The sequence below is a fragment of the Rhineura floridana genome, chromosome 15, assembly GCF_030035675.1.
Source record: "Rhineura floridana isolate rRhiFlo1 chromosome 15, rRhiFlo1.hap2, whole genome shotgun sequence".
Classification (NCBI taxonomy): Eukaryota; Metazoa; Chordata; class Lepidosauria; order Squamata; family Rhineuridae; genus Rhineura; species Rhineura floridana.
The window spans coordinates 36,858,007-36,883,140 of NC_084494.1; the positions used below are offsets into that span (position 1 = coordinate 36,858,007).

The 25,134-nt window shown below is 44.6% G+C and overlaps 2 protein-coding genes across 8 annotated transcripts; both read left to right on the forward strand.

Moving 5' to 3' along the window:
• Positions 1-1,195: 1,195 nt before the first annotated feature.
• LOC133370554 (transmembrane protein 229B-like) lies at positions 1,196-15,464 on the forward strand. 4 transcript variants are annotated; one of them, XR_009759154.1, is made up of 3 exons: positions 1,196-1,280; positions 9,583-13,743; positions 15,354-15,464. XR_009759154.1 is itself a non-coding variant. In XM_061597025.1 (3 exons), exon 2 carries the CDS (start codon positions 9,593-9,595, stop codon positions 10,085-10,087), a length of 495 nt encoding a protein of 164 aa, XP_061453009.1. In that variant the 5' UTR covers positions 1,196-1,280; positions 9,583-9,592; the 3' UTR covers positions 10,088-10,097; positions 13,348-14,251. The 4 variants fall into 4 exon arrangements, 3 of the variants coding, with proteins under 3 accessions (XP_061453009.1, XP_061453006.1, XP_061453008.1); XM_061597025.1 differs by lacking the exon at positions 15,354-15,464 and having other exon boundaries at positions 9,583-10,097; positions 13,348-14,251; XM_061597024.1 differs by lacking the exon at positions 15,354-15,464 and adding an exon at positions 7,009-7,183 and having other exon boundaries at positions 1,198-1,280; positions 9,583-14,243.
• Positions 1,252-24,295, forward strand: LOC133370553 (transmembrane protein 229B-like). 4 transcript variants are annotated; one of them, XM_061597019.1, is made up of 2 exons: positions 1,252-1,280; positions 20,948-24,295. In XM_061597019.1, the coding sequence occupies exon 2, from the start codon at positions 20,958-20,960 to the stop codon at positions 21,441-21,443; it is 486 nt and encodes a 161-aa protein (XP_061453003.1). In that variant the 5' UTR covers positions 1,252-1,280; positions 20,948-20,957; the 3' UTR covers positions 21,444-24,295. The 4 variants fall into 4 exon arrangements, with proteins under 4 accessions (XP_061453003.1, XP_061453002.1, XP_061453005.1 ...); XM_061597018.1 differs by lacking the exon at positions 1,252-1,280 and adding an exon at positions 15,707-15,789; XM_061597021.1 differs by lacking the exon at positions 1,252-1,280 and adding an exon at positions 16,568-16,956.
• The last annotated feature ends 839 nt before the right edge of the window (positions 24,296-25,134 follow it).

Consider the following 25,134-nt stretch of genomic DNA (forward strand, 5'->3'; position numbering starts at 1 on the left):
CTGCTAGATGTGTAGCTGCAAAGTGGATCATTCTTCAAAATGGATATTAAAATGCATTGCTGAGCTCTAAAAAGCTTTTGGGGTTTCCTTATTTTATATATATATATATATATATATAATTTTCACACAGAGGTTTTTGGAAAAATAAGCCATTTATAAATGCTTTTCAACAAGTAATATATAGATAAAATACAATGAATGTAAAATGTACTTATATTGGAATAATCTTACAAAAACTGAATTATCTGAATTAACAAAAACTGAATTAACTCTGAATAAAATAGACTAGAGATGTTCAATTAAAAGACTACCCTATCGTAGCGACAACATGCTTTTCTTTTCCCTGTTGTTCACTTGTTTTTGTTGCTATATTTGCTCCAAGAAGAAGGACAGGATGTAAATTCAAAAATATATAATAATAACAGTAAAAATAGTTTTTAGTGGAAAATGAACTGCAGTGGAAGAGAAACAGTGCTGCGTGCAACAAATACAGGATGGAACAGAAACCAATGCCTTCTTGCATCCCTGTCTCAGCCAAACGTGGCCCTCCTGCCCTTTCTATCTGGCTCTTGGGATTTTCTCTAGACCTTCCTGCTCTCCAGGCCACCCCTCTCACTAGCCCTGCACCACACCCTCCTTGAGTGCTTTTCACTAGCTGAAATGTGGCCTGATTTGTGATAAAGCCCCTTCTGGAGACATCTAATTTTTGTATGGCTAGAATGTAGGATCCTAAATCTAAGCGCCACATCCATTGGCCCACCCCCTCTTGCTCCTGCCCTCACCCGCCACTGGCATGTGGCCCCCGGAAGGCTCTCTGTGAGGGAATGCGGCCCTTGGGCTAAAATGATTATCCTCCCCCGGCTTAGACCTTCGTAGGAATAGGCCTCTGACCTATTTATTGGCTTTATTTTATTGGGGTTCTAGTTTGTCAAGTGATTATAAGGCCACAATGGCAAGAAGGAAGGAAATGGTGCTTCCTGCATCTGTTTAATTACCCCAGCCTTGAATGGTAGAACCTGGTACCTTGGCAAGAGGAAGTGACTCACTCACAAAACAGGGAGTAGGACTTGCTATTCTGGCACCCAACATCGCCCTAATAAAAGACTGCTCTTCTCCCACAGCCGGAAACAGACTTCAGGGATTTATTCCACCCTGCTCCAACCCCTAGACAAGAGTTCTTCTCTACCTTCCAGTTCTACTCTGCCTCCCTTGTCATTTGTTGGTCCATATATGTGAACAAAAGGTACATTGGGGGAGAAAACTGTAGCAACAATTCTGGGGTAAGTACCTCCTTTTTGTACTGTTTGGATGAGAGGGAGTCTGGAGAACGGGCTCTAACGAACTTCTTCCCCATCTGGATCAGGGTGCATAATTTCATGTGTGGAACTCTCTGCCACGACAGCCACTGCTGGAGGGTTGTAAGAGGGGATTAGGCCAGTTCATGGAGGAGGTTAGTCATGATTGCTACAATGGCTGAACCTCCATATTCAGAGGGAGTCTATCTCTGAATAACAGCAGCTGGGAAGCAACGGTAGGAGACAGCTGTTGCGTTTGTGCCTTGTTGCAGACCTCTGACACAGTCAGGCACAGGGTGTTGTCAACTGTGGAGGCACATCTGCATGAAGGGGAAGGTGCTGTGGAGTGGAATGGAAGAGAAGCTCTGGCTCATGGCTGAAGTAGGCCTGAATGCCTTTCTTGAGGGCTGAAAAAATGTCTTTGTGGCGTGTGAGAAGCAGAAATGCTGACAAGGCCTTCATTGAGCTATCACAATGCTTCAGTGTGAAGAAGATACAAGATTTGTTACTCCATGCAGCCAACAGCACTGGGTGACCTTCCTGTACCCTGATAAGGCTGGAGACCATGTCAGCCCCTAAAACAAGGGAAAATTCTTCCTGCAGGTGTTTGTCCTGTGACTTGTTGCCGTTTACCGACATAGAACTGAATTTTTAGTGAGAAAAAGTGGGCTGAGAGGAAAGGATGAATCAGAAGGCAGAAAACTTGGGCTGTCAATGGGGATCAAAAAGAGACCGCTCAGTGCTAGAGCCCGCTTTTTCTTTGCGTCTGCTTTTATTTTTGCTTTTGCCTTTTCTTCTAGGAAAAAAGGGGATTTCTGGCATTGAACCTGTCTAAACTGTTCTGAAGCTGTTTGTGGCAATTCCCCTCCACACTAGTCCTTTGGGGCAGGGGATTTGACTCATGAGCAACTTCGAACAGATTTAGCTTTTCTAGTTCATATATATGTCTTTGCTTATTCCCATTTTGTTTTTCAACCTTTCCCCTTCATCTGGATTCTTCTGGATCCTACCCAAAGGATCTTGAATTCATCTCCCAGGTCTACATCAGGCACTCCCAGGTGGGCTGTTGATTGAGCAGTCATCCTGATTCATTTGCAGGGAGGGCAAGTGTCATACCACAACTTTCCAGTGCATTTCCCTGTCACTTTCCTTATCGCAAAAGTTCCATTTTTGGGGGGTAGTGAGTTTGTTGCGCAAGAGCTCCCAACCAAAAATAATTCTGCAACCTGAATTTGCTGGTACTGTATGTGATTGAATCCCATTGAACGCAGCAGCAGTCTGGAAAAGCCTAGAAACTGGTTCCTTTGAACACCTGCTTGGATAGGTATCTTACCATTTTCTCTCGTTTTCCTTTTTCTTAGCAAAACTTTTAACTGATGGTGGGAATTTTAGGGGGCAAATGAAAGTACAGTTGAATAGTAGTCAAAATTACTACTAGTTTTGCTTTCCATAATTAATGTTCTAGTCATTCATAATATCCTTCTTCTGAGTCAAGTTAAGTTTAAATGATAAGTTGTCTGTTCATATCCTGTTTTGTTTTCCGTGTAATTGTTGCTTGCCTATCCTCTTGCTTCCCCTTACTCTTCCCCTTCCATGAAATTTGTATGTATAATGTGCTGTTGATTCTCTTTGATATTATTAGGCTTACATCTTTCATAAACTGAAGTGCATTCACTGGTATTTAAAAGAAATATTTCCAAATTGATTTTACCCTCTTGGGTCCTCTTTCGTCACCACCACCTCGCCCACTGGGGGAAATTGAGGCTAGGGGCTCCCCCAGATAAACCTATTTATTCAGCACTCATCCTGATTTCCTTGCATAAAGCTTACACAGTGGTTAGACAATGTACAGTTATTATTCAGCATTTGTTCTGATTTGTGGGGTGCTTATTTGACAGTGAGCATTCGTCCTGAATCCCTCCTGATTTGCTTGCAAGGTGGTTTATATATCTTCCTGTTATTCATTCATTCATTCTGCAATGTTCATGCATTTCCCAGTCACTTTCCAAACTGCAAAAACTCCATTGTTGTCCTTTTTTTTCATAAAAGTGTGTGTGGGGGGGGGCTTGTGCCAGGGTGACAGAGCCTTGAACCTCTCCTGCAAAATACGAAGCGTTTAGCAATACCCTAGATGGTCCTTTAATCTGATCCAGCAAGGCTCATATTTATGTTCAGGGGTTGGTCCAGAGCAGCTGGAGACATACACAAGCTCCATCTCCTGCAGGTGGGGGCAGCACAGTCCTCACTCCTATCTCTACCACAGTAGTGGAGACAGGAGAGAAATCTGCACATGGTCAGAGGTCCTCTTGCATGTCATGAATTCGTATATTCCACTTCAGTCTGAGCCACAACATCAAAGTCGTAGTAATGACGATTAAGGTGGGGGTAATAAAGGTTGCTCTGGGCGCAGCCTGGACGAAGGGGGAAATAAATGGGCATCACAATGTCATGTAACGCATTGACAGTTAAATTGCACAATGTTTATTTCTCCATGTGGAACAATTAGACACATTTTGCAAGTTGGTAGATGAAAAGTCAGATATCAACTTGCTGGGAGGCTTACAGCGCCATTCTAACCATGGGTACTCAGAAGTAAGCTCTATTTAATTCAGTGGGACTTACTCCCAGGTAAGTGAGGTTAGGATTGCAGCCTTAGTAGCACTGTCACAGTTCCCATTGGCCCACTGCTCATGGCGTAATGCAGTGCAGTACAGTACATTCAAAATATTTGTGATGTGGGAGATTTGTGATCAGATCTTCTGGGGTCAGTTTTCCAAGGAGGGCAGGATTAAATGATAAATAAACAAGTATTATTATGTTTACATCCTACCTTTCTTCCAGAGAGCTCAAGGAGTGTATACTCAGTTCTCCCTCTCTGCATTTTATCCTCACAACAACCCTGCGATGTAGGGTTAGGCTGAGAGACAGTAACTGGCCCAAAGTCACACAATGAGCTTCATGGCTAAGGCGAGGGGGGGGGTTGAACCCTACTCTCTCAGGTCCTCTAACCCAGCCTTTCCCAACCAGTGTGCCTTCAGATGTTGTTGGACCACAATTCCCATCTTTCCTTTTTTTTTTATAATAATTTTTTATTATTCAAATTTTTATAAAAACAAAAACAATACAACAGAAAAAAATAAAATAAAAAGAAAAATTTGACTTCCGACTTGTCACAGATCAGCTATAAATATATAATATATATCAAACCTGTCCCTTAATACATACAAAATCACTTTTCTCCATAGTCTATCTTAATTAATCGTCAAATCCCATTATCATCATTTCATTTTTTTCTTTCAACGAAAAGTCTAAGAGAGGCTTCCATTCCTTAAGAAATGTATCTGTCGATTTTTCTCTAATAAGACATGTCAATTTGTCCATCTCAACTAAGTCCATTAATTTCAATAGCCAGTCTTCCGTTGTTGGTGTTGATTCCATTTTCCACTTTTGTGCATATAGTAATCTTGCTGCCGTGATCATATATAATATTATTCTTCCATATTTATTTTTCCTTTTGTTTATCCATAAAACCCAATAAAAAAAATTCTGGTTTTGACTGAATATTTATCTTTAAGATTTTTTGCATCATCCTACCTATCTGTGCCCAAAATAATTTTGCCTGTTTACACGACCACCACATATGATAAAAAGATCCTTCTTGTTGTTTACATTTCCAACATACATTAGAAACATTACTATACATTTTTGACAACTTTTCTGGAGTCATATACCAACGATACATCATTTTATACAAATTTTCTTTAAGATTATAGCATAATGTAAATTTCAAACCTTTTTTCCACATATTTTCCCATTGATCCATTTGTATATTATAACCAAATTTTTTTGCCCACTTAACCATACACTCTTTTACTTGTTCTTCTTCCATGTCCATTTTTAATAAAAATTTATACATTTTTGCAATTATATTTTCATCATTTGTACACAAACCTATTTCAAAATCAGATTTATTTATTTCAAACCCATACATTTTCTTGTCCATTTTAAATCTTTCTAACAATTGTAAATAGGCAAACCATTGTGAACTATAATAATAATAATAATAATAATAATAATAAATTTAATTTCTTCGTCGCCTATCTGGCCAATGGCCACTCTAGGCGACTTACAAAATTATTAAAATACAATTAATAAAATACAGTAATACAATAAAAACAATAGATCTACAACAACAATATTAAAACTGGGTAGGAGGCATTACAATTATATCGATTAACCCTCCCCGGATACCCCGAAGGCCTGCTGAAAAAGCCAGGTCTTTAAGGCTTTCCGAAATACATTTAGGGAAGAGGCATGCCAGAGATCTTGTGGGAGGGAGTTCCAAAGAGTGGGGGCCGCCACTGAGAATGCCCTCTCTCTTGTACCCGCCAATCTGGCTGTTTTTGTTGGCGGGGTTGAGAGAAGGCCCTGTGTGGCCGATCTTGTCGGGCGGCATAATTGGTGGCGTTGAAGGCGCTCCGTGAGATAAACTGGGCCGAAACCGTATAGGGATTTAAAGGTCAATACCAACACCTTGAATTGGGCTCGGAAAACAACTGGAAGCCAGTGTAGGTCGAACAACACTGGTGTGATGTGATCTCGGCGGCGACTATTCGTAAGTAGTCGAGCCGCCGCATTTTGTATCAGTTGTAATTTCCGGACCGTTTTCAAGGGTAACCCCACGTAGAGCGCATTACAGTAGTCCAAACGAGAGGTGATCAGGGCGTGTACCACCAGTGGGAGCTGATGAACAGGAAGGTAGGGTTGCAGCCTTCGTATGAGGTGTAGTTGGTACCAGGCTGCCCGGCTCACTGCCGAAATCTGAGCCTCCATGGACAGCCTGGAATCAAGCACAACCCCAAGGCTGCGGACCTGGTCCTTTAGGGGTAAACTCACCCCATTGAACTTCAGGTCAATGTCACCCAACCTTCTCTTGTCCCCCACAAGTAGTACCTCGGTTTTATCAGGGTTCAACTTCAGCTTGTTCCTTCCCATCCATCCACTCACGGATTCCAGGCAGTTGGACAAGGTCTCCACAGCCAACTCTGGTGAAGATTTAAACGAGAGATAGAGCTGAGTGTCATCCGCATATTGATGACACTGCAGCCCAAATCTCCTGATGATTGCTCCCAGCGGCTTCATATAGATGTTAAATAGCATGGGAGAGAGGATAGAGCCCTGTGGCACACCACAATTGAGAGGCCAAGGGTCTGATACCTCCTCCCCCAACGCTACCTGTTGGTACCTGTCGGAGAGAAAGGAATGGAACCACTGTAATACAGTGCCTCCAATTCCCAATCCCTCCAGGCGAAGCAGAAGGATACTGTGGTCGACAGTATCAAAAGCTGCTGAGAGATCGAGGAGGACAAGAAAGGTGGATTCTCCCCTATCTAATGCCCTCCTCAAATCATCAACCAGAGCGACCAAGGCTGTTTCAGTTCCGTGACCAGTCCTGAAACCCGATTGGTATGGATCCAAATAATCTGTTTCATCCAAGTGTGCTGACAACTGGTTGGCCACCACTCGCTCAATGACCTTGCCCAGAAATGGTAGATTCGAAATTGGGCGGAAGTTATCTAACACTTGGGGATCCAAGGAGGGCTTCTTTAAGATGGGCTTTACAATTGCCTCCTTGAAGGCTGATGGCATCACACCCTCTTTCAAGGATGTGTTTACCACCGCTTTGATCCCCTCGCCCAATTTCTCTCTGCAGCTCACAAGGAGCCACGAAGGGCAAGGATCAGTAAGACAAGTGGTTGGCTTCACAGATGAAAGCACCTTGTCCACTTCCTCAGAAGGGAGAAGCCGAAACCGATCCCAATTTACCGGCTTGCAACTGGCCAACTCTGGTTCATCGACTGTGTCCATGGCACGCGGGATCGAGCTCCGTAAGTGTTCGATTTTATCAGCGAAGTGTTTTGCTAATAGGTCACAGGAGGCCTTTGACTGTTCCAAGGGTTCCTGAGCAACTGGACCAACCAGGCTTCGGACCACCTGGAACAGCCTCCTGGGACAACACTCCGCAGACGCAATAGAGGCAGCAAAGAAAGCCTTCTTTCCTACCTTTATTGCCTTTATCCTTCCTTTATTAGTTGTTCTCTCTCTTTCATTATATATTCACCATGCACATTTTCTAATAGTTCTTGGTAAGTTAACCATTTCTCTTTTCCAGCCATTTCTTTTCTATAAAATGCTTCTTGACTTGAAACACATAGTGGTATTTTCGAAAAAAACCTTGTTTTGTATTTATTCCATATATTCAACAAAGGACGTCTTATAAAATGATTATTAAAATCCACATTAACTTTTACTTTATCATACCATAGATATCCATGCCATCCCCACTTCAGGTTGTGACCCTCCAAATCCAATAATCTTTTATTCCTCAATAGAATCCATTCCTTTATCCAGACTAAGCAACAAGCAGCAAAATAAAGTCTCAAATTTGGTAATCCCAGCCCTCCTCTTTCTTTGGCGTCTTGTAATAATTTAAATTTAACTCTTGGTTTTTTCCCCTGCCAAACAAATTTAGAAATATCTTTTTGCCATTGTTTGAAAGGTAGATCAGAGGATATGACAGGTATTGTTTGAAATAGGAACAACATTCTCGGCAATACATTCATTTTTATTACAGATATTCTACCCATTAATGACAACTGTAATTTATCCCATTTTAACAAATCTTTCTTAATCTCTGTCCATAGTTTTTCATAATTATTATGAAACAACTTTGATTTTTTATTTGTCATAATGATACCTAAATATTTCACCTTTTCTTCTATTTTAAAATCTATCTTCTCCATTAACTCTTTTTGATCTCTTAAAGATAAATTTTTCACCAACATCTTCATTTTTTGATTATTGATCTTAAATCCTGCTAATGGTCCAAATTCTTCTAATTTATCCATCAATACTTTGATTCCTTCCAAGGGATTTTCTAATACAATTATCAAGTCATCAGCAAATGCTCTCAATTTATATTCCTCTTTTTTAATCTTTATTCCCGAAATCCTTTTGTCTTGCCTTATGTCTCTAAGCAGCACTTCTAAAACCAGAATAAACAGAAGGGGGGACAATGGACATCCCTGTCTTGTACCCTTTTGTATTTCACATGAGTCCGTTAAATCCCCATTGACAATTATCTGTGCCTTCTGTGATGTATAAATCGATCTGATCCATTTTATAAAATTATCTCCAAAGTCCATTTGCTCTAGAACCTTAAACATAAATTTCCAATTCAAATTATCAAATGCTTTCTCAGCATCCAAGAAAATCAAAGCAGCTTGTATGTCATTTCGTTGTTCTAGATATTCCAACACATTCAAAACATTCCTGACGTTATCACGTAATTGTCTTTTAGGTAAAAACCCCGCTTGATCTTCCTGAATAAATTGTTGCAATATTATTTTCATTCTTTCAGCCAAAATGATTGTAAAAATTTTATAGTCATTATTCAGTAAAGATATTTGCCGATAATTTTTTGTTTTAGTTAAATCCTGCTCCTCTTTAGGTATTAATGTTATATTGGCATTTTTCCAACTATCCGGTATCTTCCTCTCTTGTAAAATAGAATTCATTGTATACTGTAAAGGTAGTAAAAGTTCCTCCTCCAAGCATTTGTAATACATTGCTGATAGTCCATCCGGTCCTGGCGCCTTTCCTAATTTAATTTTACTTATAGCCTCAGATATTTCTCTTGACGTAATAGGACCATTAATAGCTTGTCTCTGAAGATCTGTAATTTTAGGCAAATTCTGTTTGGATATATACTCTTCTATTTTTTCTGAGGGAATTTCCTGACACTTGTACAAAGTTGAATAATATTGATGGAAAACCCTTTGGATTTTTAAATTGTCTGTCATCATCTCATCTCCTACTGTAAATCAAATTAAATTAAATCAAATTAAAATGTTACAGAAACAAGTGTCAATGTTGACAGTTAGAGAAATTGAAAGGAAATTAAATTTTGCTAAACAAAGGACTTTTGAATTTGCAAATAAACTGGGGAAATTGCTAGCATATAAATTAAGAAAAGAACGACAAAAAAATCTTATTTTAAAGATACAAGAAGGAGATGAGATGATCACAATTCCCATCTTTCCTGACCATTGGCAATGCTGGCTGAGACTGATGGGAGTTGTGGTCCAACAACACCTGGAGGCACACTGGTTGGGAAAGGCTGCTCTAACCGCTACACCGCTCTGGCTGTCATAAATATTAGATGTTTCCAAGCACGTGAAGGCGGCTCGTTCCTCACAAGCCCTCCCGTCCCTCTCCCCGCCTGCAGGTCCCAAGTCATGGGGAGCACTGCTGAGCCTCTGAGCCGCTTTTGCCGCTGGTACATCTACGCCATCCACGGCTATTTCTCGGAAGTGATGTTCACGGCCACGTGGGCCTTCATCGTGGACCAGGACTGGAAGTTCCAGGGCGTGACCAGCGTGTGGGCCCTCTTCATCTACGGGACCTGCAGCCTGGCCTTAGAGCGCATCTACCTCCTGCTGAGGGGCCGGACTTCCCTCCTGACCCGCGGCACCCTCTACACCTTTTGCATCTACCTCTGGGAGTTTGCCACGGGCTACGTCCTCCGCTGCTTCAATGCCTGCCCGTGGGACTACAGCCACTTTCGCTACAACTTCATGGGCCTCGTCACCCTGGAGTACTGCCTCTTCTGGTTCATCGGCGGCCTCCTGCTGGAGAAAATGGTCATCCGCAATGTCCTCCGGCTCCGGCTGCATGCGGCCTGCAAGCCCCAGGGGAATCCTTTCCCCAGATTTGAACTTAAAGAGGACTGACCTTCGGGAGGTGAGAAAGAGATGATGGGCAGACTCCATCTCCTGCTTTCCTTGGACTAATCCCTGAGCCTTTCTTTCCCTCCTTACAAGGCCAGGAGGGAGGGCGGGGGACATCTGCTGAGAATGTCTCCATGAAGCACTGGGATGTAATGGAGAGAGTGCTGGACTCGATCCAGGGGGACGGGGTGAAAATCCCCCATCATCCGCAAAGCTCATTGGGTGAGCTTGGGCTAGTCCCAGTCTCCCATCCTAACCTACCTCACAGGGTTGTTGTGAGGATGAGATGGGGGGGAAAGAAGCTGCGTTATACGGAGGTCGACCCTTGGTTAGTTTAGCTCAGTGTTGTCGGCACTGGCTGGCCGGGGGTGTCCAGGGTTTTAGTCTCTCCCAGCCCTCCCTGGAGATGCCATTAGGGATTGTACCGGGGACCCTTTGCACCCTAGAATCATAGACTTGCAAGCAATCTAAAGACCATCTGTTTCAACCTCCTCTTGCTATGAGCGAAGCTCCCAATCCATAGCGACACAGGAATCTGCCTTATACCGAATCAGGCGATTGGTCCATCTAGCTCAATATTGTCTACTCTGACTTGTCAGCAGCTCTCCAGGGTTTCAGGCAGGAACTTTCCCAGCCAAGGATCGAACTTTGGATCTTCTGCATCTAAAGCGAGTGTTCTGCCCCTGAGCCTACAGCCCTTCCCCAAAAGCTCCTGCACAACTCACACCCCTGGTGGATTGCACTGCTGCCACATTCTCCGGACAGCTTCCAGTTCCTTCTCGAAGAGCAAGGAGCTCTTGAAGCAATGTTTGAGGAGCCGGGGGCGGGGGGACTCTTGGAGTGGCTCAGGCCCCCTCGATCTGAGATCTGTCCAGCCCTCCATCCCCTCAGAGCAATGATGTCACCGTACAGCCAGGCCCACGGGTCAGTTTTTGGACGTTTCTGAGTCACACCAGCTTAGAAAACACAAACACAGGCAAGCCTTGTTGTAGATTGCACAGAAAGGGAGAGCAAGGCATTCTGCAAATACCAGCAATCATTTGAAGGGGGGGGGGAACCAAAACACTCAACACACAGATATACAGGCTATGAAATCTTAGATCTATGCAAACATACATCTTCAGCTGGAATGAAGTTTCCCGTGGGCTGTACAAGAGAAAAGTGTGTTTTGGCCGTTTTTATATGTCAGGGTAGCCCCTGCCCCCCAAAAACCCAGCCAGCTCAATGGACAGACTCCTTCATAGATTTTTTTACCAATCTGGTTAGATGTTTGCCTGTCTGGCACTTGCAGATGCAGATTCAGGTCTGCTGGTAGTGCCCAGTGCCCCCTGGGGCTACTAGGTGTAAGGCAGGGAGTAGCTAGAGGCAGAGCCAAGGACAGGCAGAGCCAACCAAGGCCACTGTTGCATAGATCATCTTTTTTGCATAGGGGCTGTTACGCTCAGGGCCTGCTAGCAGGATTCCCATTGGGGCATCTGGTTGGTCACTGTGAGCACTAGATGACGGACTAGAAAGTCCACTGGCCCGATCCATCTGCAGTTCACTGGCAAATTCAGGTTGTGCAATTAAAGTTGATTTGGTGCTCTTGCACAACAAGCCTGCCTGAACAGAGAAAGAAAAGAAAAAAAGGACTTTCTGCAGTAAGGAACATGATGGAGGAATGCACTGCAAGGTGTGAGGCAACAGTTGCTTGATGCAACGCTGTCTGGCCTCCCTGCAAACAAATTGGAAGGAATGCTTGATAAATAGCTAACATCATCTAACCTCCCAGCAACCTCTGGGTGCTTCCAGGCTATTGCTATTTTGGAGTGGGATTCAATCACGTACCAGCATGTTCAGGTTGTACAATTATAGTTTACCAGCCTTGCATGTGCCATTGCTCAGGAATTCTAAAAAGCCAACAAAACGGTGCAGGTTTGAAATCAGTGATTAAAATCAGTGCAATTTTGAAAGGCTCAGTCCACCATCTTGATTCAAAATGGCATCCAATGGTATCCAAGCATAGATGAAAACCTGCTCCTCAATCTCAAGAACCTGAATTTGGTTACAATGTCTTAAGAGGGGTCTAAATGCTTAGCACAGCAAAGACACAAGCAACTCTTTGAAATATGTGGTAGACTGGGACGTCTTGCACAACAAACCTGCTTCCCCCAAAAGGCTGAGCTTTTTGTGAGAAGGAAAGTGACGGCGGGAAAATACATTGGAAAGTGTGGGGTTGACATTGCTGTGATGCAACATCATCTAAACTCCCAGCAAACAAATCAGGACGAATGCTTAACAAACAGATCGTTTGAAAGCGGCCTTACTTGACCAAGTCCATATTTCTCAGCCCCCCCCCCTAAAAAAAATCCTTACTGGAAACTGCCTGCTTGCTTGGATGAGTTGCTTCTGTTTGCAAATCCAAGCCTGTCATCCAGCAGCTCCTTAGTTGCCAATGCCGATACAGTTCCAAGTGCTTGAACAGTGTTATCTTGTTCCTGTGAGACCGGGGGATGCGAAACACTGGATTGCTCAGCACATCTCAAGGGCCTCCTTCTCGCACGTGCCTGGATGTTGTGATCATCAGCAAAGGCCCTGTTCTGGGTCCCACCATCACACTCTCTATAGCCAGACAGTTGACAGGGGAGAGAGCAGGTTTTCTCACTTGTGGCAGCCCACGAGTGAATGCCATCCCAGACTCCAGGATCTTTGTCTTTGCGATCCTGGGCAGGGGGATACATTTCTGTTTGCTCTCGCCTTCCAACCAGACATCTGAAATGATGCTGGGAACATACAAAGCTGGTCTTATACTGGGTCAGACCATTGGTCCATCCAGCCCTATCATCTAGGCCAGCTGATAGGGGCTCTCCAGGGTTTCAGACAGAAGTCTTTCCCAGCCCTACTTGGATGCAACTTGTCACCTTCTGCATGCAAAGCAGGTGGTCTTCAGTCTGTCCCATGAAAATAAAACAATGGCCTTATGGATGGTGCTGGGTTTTTTGAAAACTATTTTACTGTTTCTGCTACATTAATTTATGGGGGTGGCATTGTTACTATATTTTACTTGTAGTTCATATTGTTTTAAAATTGTTGAGCCACCCTGGGAGTTCATTAAACTGAAGGATGGCGTAGAAATTTCACCAACAAACCAAATAATTTCCATTTCAGAGCTTAGATGCAGAATTCTAGCAGTGATTTTATGTTGGTTTAATAACATGTGTATTAAATGTTTCTACTTTATTTTGTGTTTCATATGTGCACCTTCACTCCTCTTTGAGCAACAGGAATTGGTCTACAGTCTACATTCAAAGCATGGTTTTTCTGTCCCTCTGTTGTACATGGATTCCATCTATTCAAAAGCTGGAGCTGAGAGAGTCAAAGAAAGCTTTTCTGTGCCTAAGAAAAGCTGCTCATCTTGGCCTAGAGCATCCTTCGCCAATCTGGTGCCTTGCAGATGTTTTGGACTATGACTTCCATCAGCCTGATGGGAATGGGCGGCCAAAACATCTGGAGGCGACCTGGTTGGAGTAGGCTGGCTTAGAGGGAGCCCAGGTGAGCGGTGTGGACCACAGTGAGATGATCTTCATCTTTAGAAATGGGCTAAGACGTAAAGGAAGGACCATTTTCTGCAACCAAGTATATCAGGAGGACCCATCAGGTCTGATAACATCAAAGGCCAGGTGTGTGCAAAACTTGAATTGCGAATGTTATGTTTTGTCATGAATGTTTGAACATTTTTTGTTTACCCTTAAGCTTTGATTTCTTAAAATAAACTCAACATTACATCTTTAATTAAAAGTCTGTGGCCTACAGGGTTGCATTCCACTTCACCATGCCACAGTGCGGGTGTTACCACGTACAAGTTTCATTTCTGGACAATTTGGGGTTTTTTCTTTATTCTTTCTATGGTAAATTTTGACTCTGGCTCCCTGTTTAAATACCTCTGTGTGAGCATGTGCATGCTTGCATGCGCGCATACACCCTGAACTTTCCCTTTGTTCCTGATGTGCAATATCTCCCACTGTGACCTGTGAGCACGCTCAGCCTGCTGCTACAACTGCTGATGGACAACTTCAAGTCTCTTTGTCTTTAAATCAGACTTGGCCCAGGCAGCCCTTCAAACCAAGGGCTTCTGTCCATGGTAAAACAAGACACATGGCCACCCTCAGCTCAGCAAGGGTCAGGCTCCAGGCCATTGTCCTCTAGGACTGAAGAGAGGAGAGCTGTCCAAGTAGGCTGGAGACAGAGGCACCTTCCTCCCCCCACCCCACCTCTCCAATTTACTGTTTGGCTCTTTAGTCCCCAGTAACCCACCCCTCCGCCCCCTAACTACTGTGCCCCACTTCCTTTAGCTCTCCTCTCCTTCCAGTTCCTAATGATGGCAAGGCTTCTCCAAAAGGCCCTCTGTCTTTGCAACACATTTCAGAGAGGCTGTGTACATGCTCCCCTTTACTCTGCATCCAGACTGGTGCTCTCACCCCTGGCTTGGGAAGCAGTGTACACATGACTGACATGGGCCACAATCCAGCTCTGATGTGCTTCTGTCCTGCTGTTTCATATGAAATCCTGCATTTTGATGCTTTTCCCCCCCAAACCAGCCTAGATCTGAACAGTGGCAGCTGGTGACTCCATGTCAGTGGGGCAGTGGAATCTGCCCAGGGTTTTAGTCCGAACTTTTGAGGAACTGTCCAAGGTACTGAAACCATCTTGGACAGAACCACTGCCTGAGTATGGTGTCGCTTTAAAGACCTTTTGGGTGCTTCCAGACTGTCACAATCTTGTGGGTGGGATTTGGTCTCATACCAGTAAATTCATGTGGTGCAGTTCGACTTGATTTGACACTCTTATGCAACAAACCTGTCTCCCCCCTGCCTGCCAAACTGGACTTTTTGGTCACTTCCAGGCAACTTATTTGTTGAGCATTCATCCTGATTTGTTTACAGGGAGGTTGGACAACCATGTGTAAAAGCAAGTTTTGTCCTGCACTTCTCATTGCATCTTCCCATCACTTTCCTTATTGCAAAAAGTCTGATCTTTTGGGGAAGCCGGTTCATTGTATAAGTGCACAACCTGAATTTGCCAGGATGGGGACTGAATCCCATCCGCAAAAGAGAGAGAGTCTGGAAGTGCCTTTTTTGATTAGGACAGTGACAGGGAAATGCGCTGGAAAATGTGGGATAACAACTCCTTAGCACAACATCGTCTAACTTCCCTGCGCACAAATCAGAATGAATGCTCAATAAACAGCCAATGTTGTCTAACCTCCCCCCCCATAAACTTTGTGCATCAGGATGAACGCTCACCAAACAGGTTGCCTGCATTTCACTCACTGGCCAGCAGAGGATGCTGTAGCGGCAATTGGAGAGCAGGCGATGGATGTGCGACTAATATCAAGTTTGGAGAACAGGCAAGTTTTGCAAGAACTTCAAGTTCAAAGGAAAGAGATATTTCCACTGCACACTTTTGTTCAGCAGGGAGAACCCTTGGCTTTCAGCTTCCACCGCACACAAGCCAGGAAACGCACACTCGCCTTTTTGCAGCCACTTGCCCGAACTGTGTGCATAAAACTAGCAGTTTGGAAGCAGAAATCGAGCAATAGCTCTTTAAGTCTGAAGCAGGCCTATGTGCATGGAAGAGTTGGGTTGTTGTGCTGAGCACCAGTTAATGAGCTGCTGCTGCAAGAGAGACTGCACACTGCTGCAATTGTGTGCTTCATCCATAGACAGGTAGATCAAGCCAGAGGCTGGCCTGGGCAGGGGGCATACGTGTGAGCGAAGTCAGGGTCAGGGGGTGATGTTAACATGTTGGCTATATGCCCCACACCTATTTGTTCCTGGCTGGGTTCACCCTGACTAGGGATGTGCAAATCTGTCAGTCTCAGTTTCTAATTTTTCAGTCTTAACCTCAGTTTTCAAGCATTACTACCCCAGTTTGTGGGTGTTTTTTTTTAAAGTCCTCATGAAAATTCATCACCATTTTTGTGCAATTTTCTGACAATATGCACAGTTTTGTATGCTATTTCTCCTAAAAAACACATTTTTGTAAAGCTATTTTCCCTAAAAGGGTACATTTTGGTAGGTTATTTTCTGCAATATATTCGTTTTTAATGCACGCTTTACCCTCGTATATGCATTTTTGTATCCATTACTGGGCTGGAGATCTGCATTGCAAAATTTGGAGAAATGTGAATTTCAAAGGATGAGCTATGCTTCAGTTTGCTTATTGTTTTGGAAAGTGAGTTAGGTAAATCCACGTTAAAATGCAAATGGAATCAAATTACTCCCCACATCCCTACCCCTGAGCATGTGCAGATTGTGGAGGCAGGGCTGCATGTTTCAGCACATGCACCATTTGTGTATAAATGTCAGAATGTCTCTCCCCCCTCTCAATTTATATCCCATCCTTCTGCCCAAAGGAATATGTGTGTGTGTGTGTGTGTGTGTGTGTGTGCGTGCGTGTGTGTGCGTGTGTGCGCGCATAATATACACAAACATGACAAGGCACTGTACATTTTGCCCAGGCTTGAGCGGCTGCTTCCTTTAATCTTCAACAGATGCTTCGGGGAGGGGCTGGAGGAGGGAGTTTCCATCCATCCACCCTGGAATCCTTCCCATTCCCTGTACGGTGTCGGCCCAGCATATCTGATGGAGCGCCTCCACCGTCACAAATTGAGCCGCCCTACAAGATCTGCCACGCAGGGCCTTCTCTCAGTTCCACCAACTAAAGTGGCTAGGTTGGTGAGGACTCGAGGGAGAGCTTTCTCTGTGGTGGCCCCCTTGCTCTGGAACTCCCTCCCAATAGATCTTCGTCATGCCCCTTCCCTGGATATATTTCGCCGGGGCCTGAAGACTTGGCTGTTTAATCAGGCCTTTGCAACCTTTGAGACCTCTAAGGTGAATCAGCCTTGAACTAAAATGTTGATAAATCTATCATACTGTAAACTTTGTATTGTACTGTACTGACTATATTTATTATTGTATTTTATCGTGTTTTATTGTTCGCCGCCTAGAGTGGCCATCGGCCAGATAGGCGGCTTATAAATTAACGTTTATTTATTATTTATTTATTCGCTTTAGCAGTAACAAAGGGGCTTTTTCAAAGAAGAGAGGGGAGAAGAATCCCATCCCCTGTGATGTATTGCAAGGCTGCCAAGAGATTCTCCAGCCTCCTGGTCCCCTTTCTGCCCTGCTCCCTCCCCCTGTGCATCATTCCGTAGGAAATCACAAAATCACAAAACCCCACCGGCAGCCTGGGAGAGGAGGGGTTAAACAACGAAAACCTCCCACCTCACCCTGGACAACTTATCCCCTTAAGCAGGGCTGGATTGCCTGAGCTCTCCATAAGGCAATTATTGAAAGGGGAGGGAACACCCAAAAGCTCAGTTTATGGAAGGACAGTTAATATGAACAGGCAGAAGGAGAAGGAATATCTCAAGGTCATCCAGCCTGACCCCGGATGTGATGGTGAGCTGCTCCATTCCAAATGCTGAAAGGTATTTTAGGTGGGAGCAATGGAGCAAAGACCTCACAGAAGGAAGGTGACACATGAACATTAACAAACTGTACACTCCAGTGAAAAAGAGAAGGAAAGCGCTCTTCAGATGAGCATTCATCCCTTTCAGCTTCTCAGAATCTTAAGAAGATCCAGCGTGCAGTAGCACAGTTCACTAATTAACCAGTCAGGTATTCCTAAGCATTTGTCATAGTCTTTCTTCAGAGCCCCTCATGAACAGCAACATCAAGAGGAAGTAAACCTTTGGCCCTCCAAATCTCCCCAATACACATTTCTTGAATCAATACAAGAGCTGAAACAGTCACCCATCAAACATTTTTCTTCTCCAACTTTTGCAATGTGGTTCTCTAGTCAAGTAATGTGACCAAGGATATAGATACTGGGTAAAGCTTGCCTAAAGAGGCATGTATTAGTGGGGCGTGCCGCGGGAATAAAACATTCTGTTAGCGGGAATTGCTTACAAATTTTAAATTTTAGACAAAAATGTCTACGTTGGGAGAAATTTGCCCAAAAATGCTGACTCATGGGGGCTTTTTTAAAAAGGCTTTTCACAGTGGTGTGCAAATGTGCAGAACTGATCTGAAAACTGGAAAAAGTAGAAACTGACAGTGTCTGAAATGGACAGATTCACCCACTCCCTCTTACCTTAATCTGAACCAGAGATCACCAAGGTTTTGCTTCAGCCCTTCACTTTCAGCACCAGGAAACTGCCCTGGAATGTATGAATTAAGGGGAGAGTGCCTCTGAGAAGGTACAGAGTGCTTTCCCCTGATCACTGAGGGTTTAAGCAGGGCAGGCCTTGAGCCTATTCTTCTGAGAAATTTAACCCCCTGGGATTATGGTTGCTGCCCTGTTTCTAAGCAGGGGGTTCCTTTTAAAGCAGGTGGCTGGTGGTCACACCCTCCTGGAACCTTCCCGACCTGGTTGTTTTATTTCTTTGCAGTTTTATTTTGTTACATGTTTACATGGATGCAGCAAAACCAAAAAGGAGTAGGACGGAAATTGTTTCTCCTGCAGCATCATCTAATTATCTCAGCTTCCAGAGACTGACACTCAGGCTCATTAAATTGCCTTTTAAAAGCTGAGGGAATGGAGGCCTTTGCAAGAGGAAGTGATTCAGCCCCAAAAGAGGGAGTGGTGGAAGGAGTTCCCACCTTGCTGCTCCAACCACTAGGCACCATTCCCTTCCAGCCCTGGGAAGAGCTCGCAGGAGTTCTCTGCCTCTGAGTCCTCCTTGCTTTAAGCACCAGCTCTTTCCTTCGAGGGCACTGTGGTCCACATATATGAACAAAAGGCAGATTAGGGGGAAACTGTAGCAGTAATTCTAGGGTAAGTGCCTCACTTTTGTACTGTTGGCATGGGAGGGGGGGCTGGCTCAGAGTGCAGCAGAGTTTGAGGTGGCTTTGAAAGGGTTTTCAAACACAGCAAGCCATCTTCACACACATGACCCTGAACAGGTGTGGGAGAACATCCTTGGCCCTCCAGATGCTGTTGCATTACAGCTCCCATGACCCAGGACCATTGGCCATGCTGGCTGGCGGGGCAGATCAGAGCTGGAGTCCAACCACCTCTGGATGGCCACAGGTCCCCTAACCCTGCCCTCAAAGCACTTTTGGGTCTCTAGCTCAGGGCTGTTAACGAGATTGAGCGTGTGTGACTATTGTAAATGCAGAACAGGAAGAGGAGCATTTTTTTAAAAAAGCAATTGTACATTTGAGGCAATGTCATGCCATCAGTAATTTGAATTGTTGCCCTCCCCAAATGAACGCCGTTGGCGGCAGGTTTAGAACAGACACATGAAAGTTCCATACCTTGAGGAATCCTCTGCCTGAAGATGCAGCAATCCTAACTGGCTTAGAACCCTTTAAAAAAAGATTGGACAGCTTCATGGAGGAGGGAAAAAACAACATCAATCGCTAGTAAATAGCGATGGAAAAATGGAGCCTCCATGGTCAGAGGCAGTCTATCTCTGAATACCGGTCCCTGGGGGGGGGGGAAACAAAAATGGAGAAGGCTGTTGTTGCCTCCTTCCCTGCTTGGCTAGCCACGGCTGGAAACAGGATCCTGGGCTTTGTGAACTCTTGGCCTGATCCACTGAGCTCTTCTTACATTGTTATGACTTACAGCAGGAGGGAAATGTTGAGAAACCTATTTTGATTACGCCACTGCTGCCCTGAACTGGTTCAGTCACTAGACGTGCCAATTTAATGGGTCCTGGTGATCACATTGTGCAAGCTCAGAATATTTGAGAACCTGAGAATTTCACGTTTTCTAACTGGTAAAAAAATATGCCTCTAGCCCTCAAGGTTGCAAAAATAAGTTTAAAAATATAAAGCGGGCGCCTGGTGCAATGAGTTCAGAAGCTCCCATCATAGCATCACTCTCTGGCATTGTGGGAAATTAAAATTGTGTTTCCTGGTCCAGCTGCCTGGGGTTGATTAGGACCCCAGAGATATTTTGTTTACAAAGGTTTCCCCCACATGAGGCATACAGTAACTGGTGGGTCAACTGCCTAAAGGTGCCTGTCTCTGCCCCTGACTGGTCTGGTAGTCTGCTTTAAAATTAGTTCTGATGTGTCGTGCAGATATGTAAAGTGCACAAGGACTACAAGCAATGAAAGACTTGCAGCTTGAAAGTGCAGTTGACTAATCAAACACACCTGTTGCAAACACCTTTGTCTTTTGCAATACCATGCCAGAGCTCATATCTGTGCCACGAAAACTAGATTCTTGAGAAACACTGCTCCTGTAAAAACAAAAACAAAAGCAGGTTCCTAGTCCTCATGAGTGCTAAGGAGGGCTTGAAACCATCCTGGCTAAATTTGCTAAAGGCTCTAACAACCTTAAAGTTCCTCTGTCATCCAGAACTCACCTTACATTTCAGTTGTGGTGCCAAGTCCCAATCTGGGAGTGGGGTGGAGGCAATGGCATTTCCAGGGCACCAGTGTAGAGGAAAGCCAGGAAGTGGGCAGGCAGTCAAGCAACAAAGTAAGGACGGGAAGACAGAGCTCAGTCTGTGCTGTGTAATAAGGCACAAGATAATGCAGACCCACACATGTGCTTGGGGATATGATGAGATCTGCACACTTTATCTGATCATATACCGGAAATTTAACAATGGTTTGTAAAACTAGCTGCCTGTTTTATGTATATTGGACTGATTGTTATAAGATATTTACCTGAATCTTATTATTTAAAAGAAAACAGCGACACACACCCCCAAAATGGTGCCTGGCTTGCACTGTCCAGCTGAAGCCCTCTGGCACCTTAGCAGGCATTGAAAAAAGGTCCAGGGGCTCAGATGGTCATCACTTCAGGATATTTGAAAGTGCAGAGACTCTACATGACCCCCACCATCTTTTCCTGCCCACAGGTCACAAGCTATGGGGAGCGTTGTCGAGCCCCTCACTCCATTGTGCCGAGCGTACATCTATGCCATCCACGGATACTTCTCCGAAATTATCTTCCAAGCCATCATCTTGGATGAGGAATGGACCTTCGGGGGGGCGACCAGCTTGTTATCCCTCTTCCTTTACGGGACCTGCGGCTTCGCCTTAGAGCGCATCTACGTCCTGCTGAGGGGCAACTGCTGCCTCCTGACCCGCACCTCCCTCTACACCCTTTGCATCTTCCTCTGGCAGTTCACCACAGGCTCCGTCCTCCGTTGGTTCAACGCCTGCCCGTGGGACTTCAGCGCATTTCACTACAACTTCATGGGCCTCATTGCCCTGGAGCACAGTCTCATCTGGTTCGTGGGCGCCCTCCTACTGGAAAAGGCGATTATCTGCAATGTGCTGAGGCTCCGGCTGGACAAGCCCTGGAAATCCAAAGAGTGCCCCGTTCCCAGATTTGAACTCAGAGATGACTGACTTTGGGCTGGCTCAGAGAGGAGAGCAAGAGATGAGATGATGGGTGGTCTCCATCTTCCTCCTTCTCTTGAGCCCATCCTGATACCACCATCCCCTCCTCCTGGCCTTGGATTGATTCCCACACCTTTCATCTCTCCCTTTTTCCAAGGTTGGGGAAAGGTTTTGGGGGAAAGACACAGCATGTAGCTTTCTCCCGGAGCCCTAAGCCAGCGTGCTGTCATGGTGAGAGCGTTGGGCCATGGTCAGGGAGACTCCGGTTGAAACCCTCACTAGGAGCCACAGGCTTGCTTGGGTGACCTTGGGCTACTCAGGATCGCACCGCCAAACTTATTTACAGGGTTGTTGTCAAAACAGAGGGGTGGGGGAGAAGCATTAACACCTTCTTAAAGCACATGACTTCCCCCAAAGAATCCCGGGAACTAGGGTTTCCCCCTCACAGAGCTAGGACCACTTTCACACCATATATTTATTGAACAGTTATTCCATCTTAAACGGTCATGACTTCCCCCAAGGAATCCTGGGAGCTGTAGTTTGTGAAGGGTTCTGGGATGATTAGGAGGCACCAATTGCCCTCACAGAGCTATAATCCCCAGAGTTCTCTGGGAGGAGGGTCTGACGGATAAACCACTTTGTCGATTGTAGCTCTGTGAGGAGAATAGGAGTCTCTTAACAATTCTCAGCATCCTTCACTAACTACAGCATTCTTTGGGGAAGCCGTGACTGTTTGAAGTGGAATACTAGTGGAATAAATACATGGTGTGTGAATGTGGCCCTACAGATTCCCAGCACCCTTAACAGTACATGATTATTTGGGTGATGTCATGTGCTTTAAATGAGCACTGGGTGTGCTTGAAATGTGTGGTGGGGACCTGTAGGCCCCAAGCCACTTTTGGATGACCCAGTTAGACTTTCTACATGCTCAGGATGGGAGGGAAGAGAGCAGGTGCAGGGTGTGGACTCCTGACCTTCCAAACAGGATCTGCAACAGCTTAAAAAGACATGGGTGGTGTGTACAAGCAACCCCTTATTTTTTTTGGGGGGGAGGGATTTCTATATTAGGGTTGGGTGGCAATTCTCAATGCACAACCCTGTTTTAATTGTTATGCCACCATGGTGGGTGGGGTTCAATGTAGCAAAATGTGCCCCCCCCAAAGTTGCAAAGACCTCTTAATGGATCTATTCTGGTTTACATTCATAATTGCCAGAGACGGTGGGTAAAGGGTTGCAGCCTTAGGCCCGTCTGTGAGAGCTGGTCTGGGGTCCTGGCTGAAACATGCTGAACCAGAAAACCAGGAAGTCCCCGGTTCAAAGATTGCCTCTGCCATGAACCCAGAAGGTCAGCCTCTCCCAACCTGGCACCCTCCAGATGTTTCGGCCCACAAGTCCCATCAGCCCCAGCCAGCAATTTCTTAGCACTCTGCCCCAGGACCCCTCCATATCTTTCCTCCTCCAAGGGTCCCTCCTCTCCTAGCACTTTCTTAAGTTTGACTCCTTTTCTGCCTTTCCTATCACGTCTCACTAAAGTCTGTGTAGGCAGGCAGTTTAGAGTGGATTTGAATCATCCCATGTTGTACATGATTTTCTCGCCATCCACATAACATTGTCCTCATCCCCCCCCCATTTAATTCAGATTTTCCTGATCCACAGATAATGCAGTAAGGAAAAAAACACAACATATCCAAGCACATTACGCAAATGTGGATGTACTAAAGAGCATGATATGGGTGGGTCTTGGTTGTGTGTTTTTACACGAGTCGTGATGCTTTGCTGGGTGCCTTATATCAAGACACCCCCTACTTCCACTGATGAGTCCCTGTTGGCAGGCTGCTGGTGGGACTGGGCCCAACATAGGTGCTAGGGATGCGGGTCTGTCAGCCAGGGGTGAGCAAGCTGAGGACAAGATTCTGGCTTATTAAGCCATTGATGGAGTGTGCCAGCTTACTGGTGGGGAAGAAAAGTATAGCTGCTGGATGGTTTCAACACAATACATCTCCAAATCCCTGGCCATGGACATACAACTTGTGCTACTGCAGATCACTTTGCGCATTATCCTCAGGATGACTGTGTTACCCTTTGTTGTTGTGGCTGTTGTGTGGGGGTGGAATGATTATGGGTGCTCCCCGGTGGGAGGAGGGAGCTCAAGGGGTGGGGTGGGGGTGTAGTGTTGCCCAACCTTTGGTGAGAGTGTAGGTCGGGGTGGTAGCAGCGGAAGTGGAAGTGATGGTGTGACCTGTACACACACACGGGGTTGTTTGTCTTCCTGGTATATTTATCTTTTAATCTGTTAGTAGTGATTATGATTTATTCTGTTAGTTATTTTAGGTTATATTAATATTTAATAAGATTTTTTAAAAAATGTTTTGTAATGTGTTAAATGCGTAATTTGGTTTTTATGATGTTTCATGTTAATATTTAAGATGGTTTCTTTTAAATGTTTTGTATTGTTTTAAATGTGTAATTTTGTTTGATTTGTGTTTTTTTTTACAACATTGTAAAGCACTTAGAGGCTTCTGTTCAAGTATGAAGCGGTATACAAATTAAGTAAATAAATAAATAAATAGGGCTGGGGGAATTAAATTCAGGTTGCAGTTTAAGACAAATTTATCGAATTTGCACTTTGTGAAAGTGTGAGAATCAAAACACTCCCGTCCTTTGAAATTTGCACTTATTTGAATTTTGCAATGCAGTTTGCAATGCAGTTCGCCAACCAATGTTTACAAAAATGCATATATTAGGAGAAAGTATGCATAAAAATGAATAATGAAATAACATACAAAATTGCATTAGATGAAGAGAAATTGCTTGAAAAAAATGTGTACAGTAGTCAGAACTGCCTGCAAAAATGTGTTTATTAGGAGAAAATGTGCATTAAAATGCTGGAAAATTGTCATGAGGATTTTTTTCAAATCACAGATTGCTGCAGAAATGTGGAGAACTGAATTTAAGACTGGGAACATGAGAAATTGACAGATCTTTCCATCCTTCACACACACATATTATTTTTCTGTTTTAACCTGTTGTTCTGTGCAGGGCTGGTATATCGGAAAACTTGTATCTCAAAAATATATTTTTTAAATGCCTGGGTGCGCATGTAAACAAATACCTGTGTGCATGCCCACAATGGTCCTCGGGTTTCTGGCGCTCGGGGAAGGTGGGGGAGTACTAATTGAGGGAAGGGGACAAAAGCCAACAGTGCAGATCCATGGTGTGGATGGGAAACCTTGAGAGAGAGTTCAGCTGAAAATGCTCATGTGTGGAGCACACACAGAAAAATCAGATCTGTGTGACCACATGCATGTTAACACTCTGGTATGCACACAGCCTAAGTCCCATCTCCTTGCTTCCTTCGGATTCTCCCCTGAGTCCACCTCCTCACCATCCCTCCAGTGTAGGTGACTTGTCCATTCATTTCCCTCTCTCCCAGGACTCTTTCCTAATCTACTGTTTATTCCTTGGGTGGTTTTAATCCCAAACTAACAAAGTGCCCTTCCCTAACAAAAGAGGGGCAGCAGAACTGCTTTATTTCTTGAGCAACTGGACATTCTGAGCCACCACAACCAAACTACGTCAGGAAGCTTCACCACCACGAGCGCAATATGAAAGTTCCTTGGACAGCTCCTTGAAAGTTCAGACTAAAAGCCAGAGCGGATTCCACTGCTCCACTGACATGGAGCCACCAGCTATCACTGCA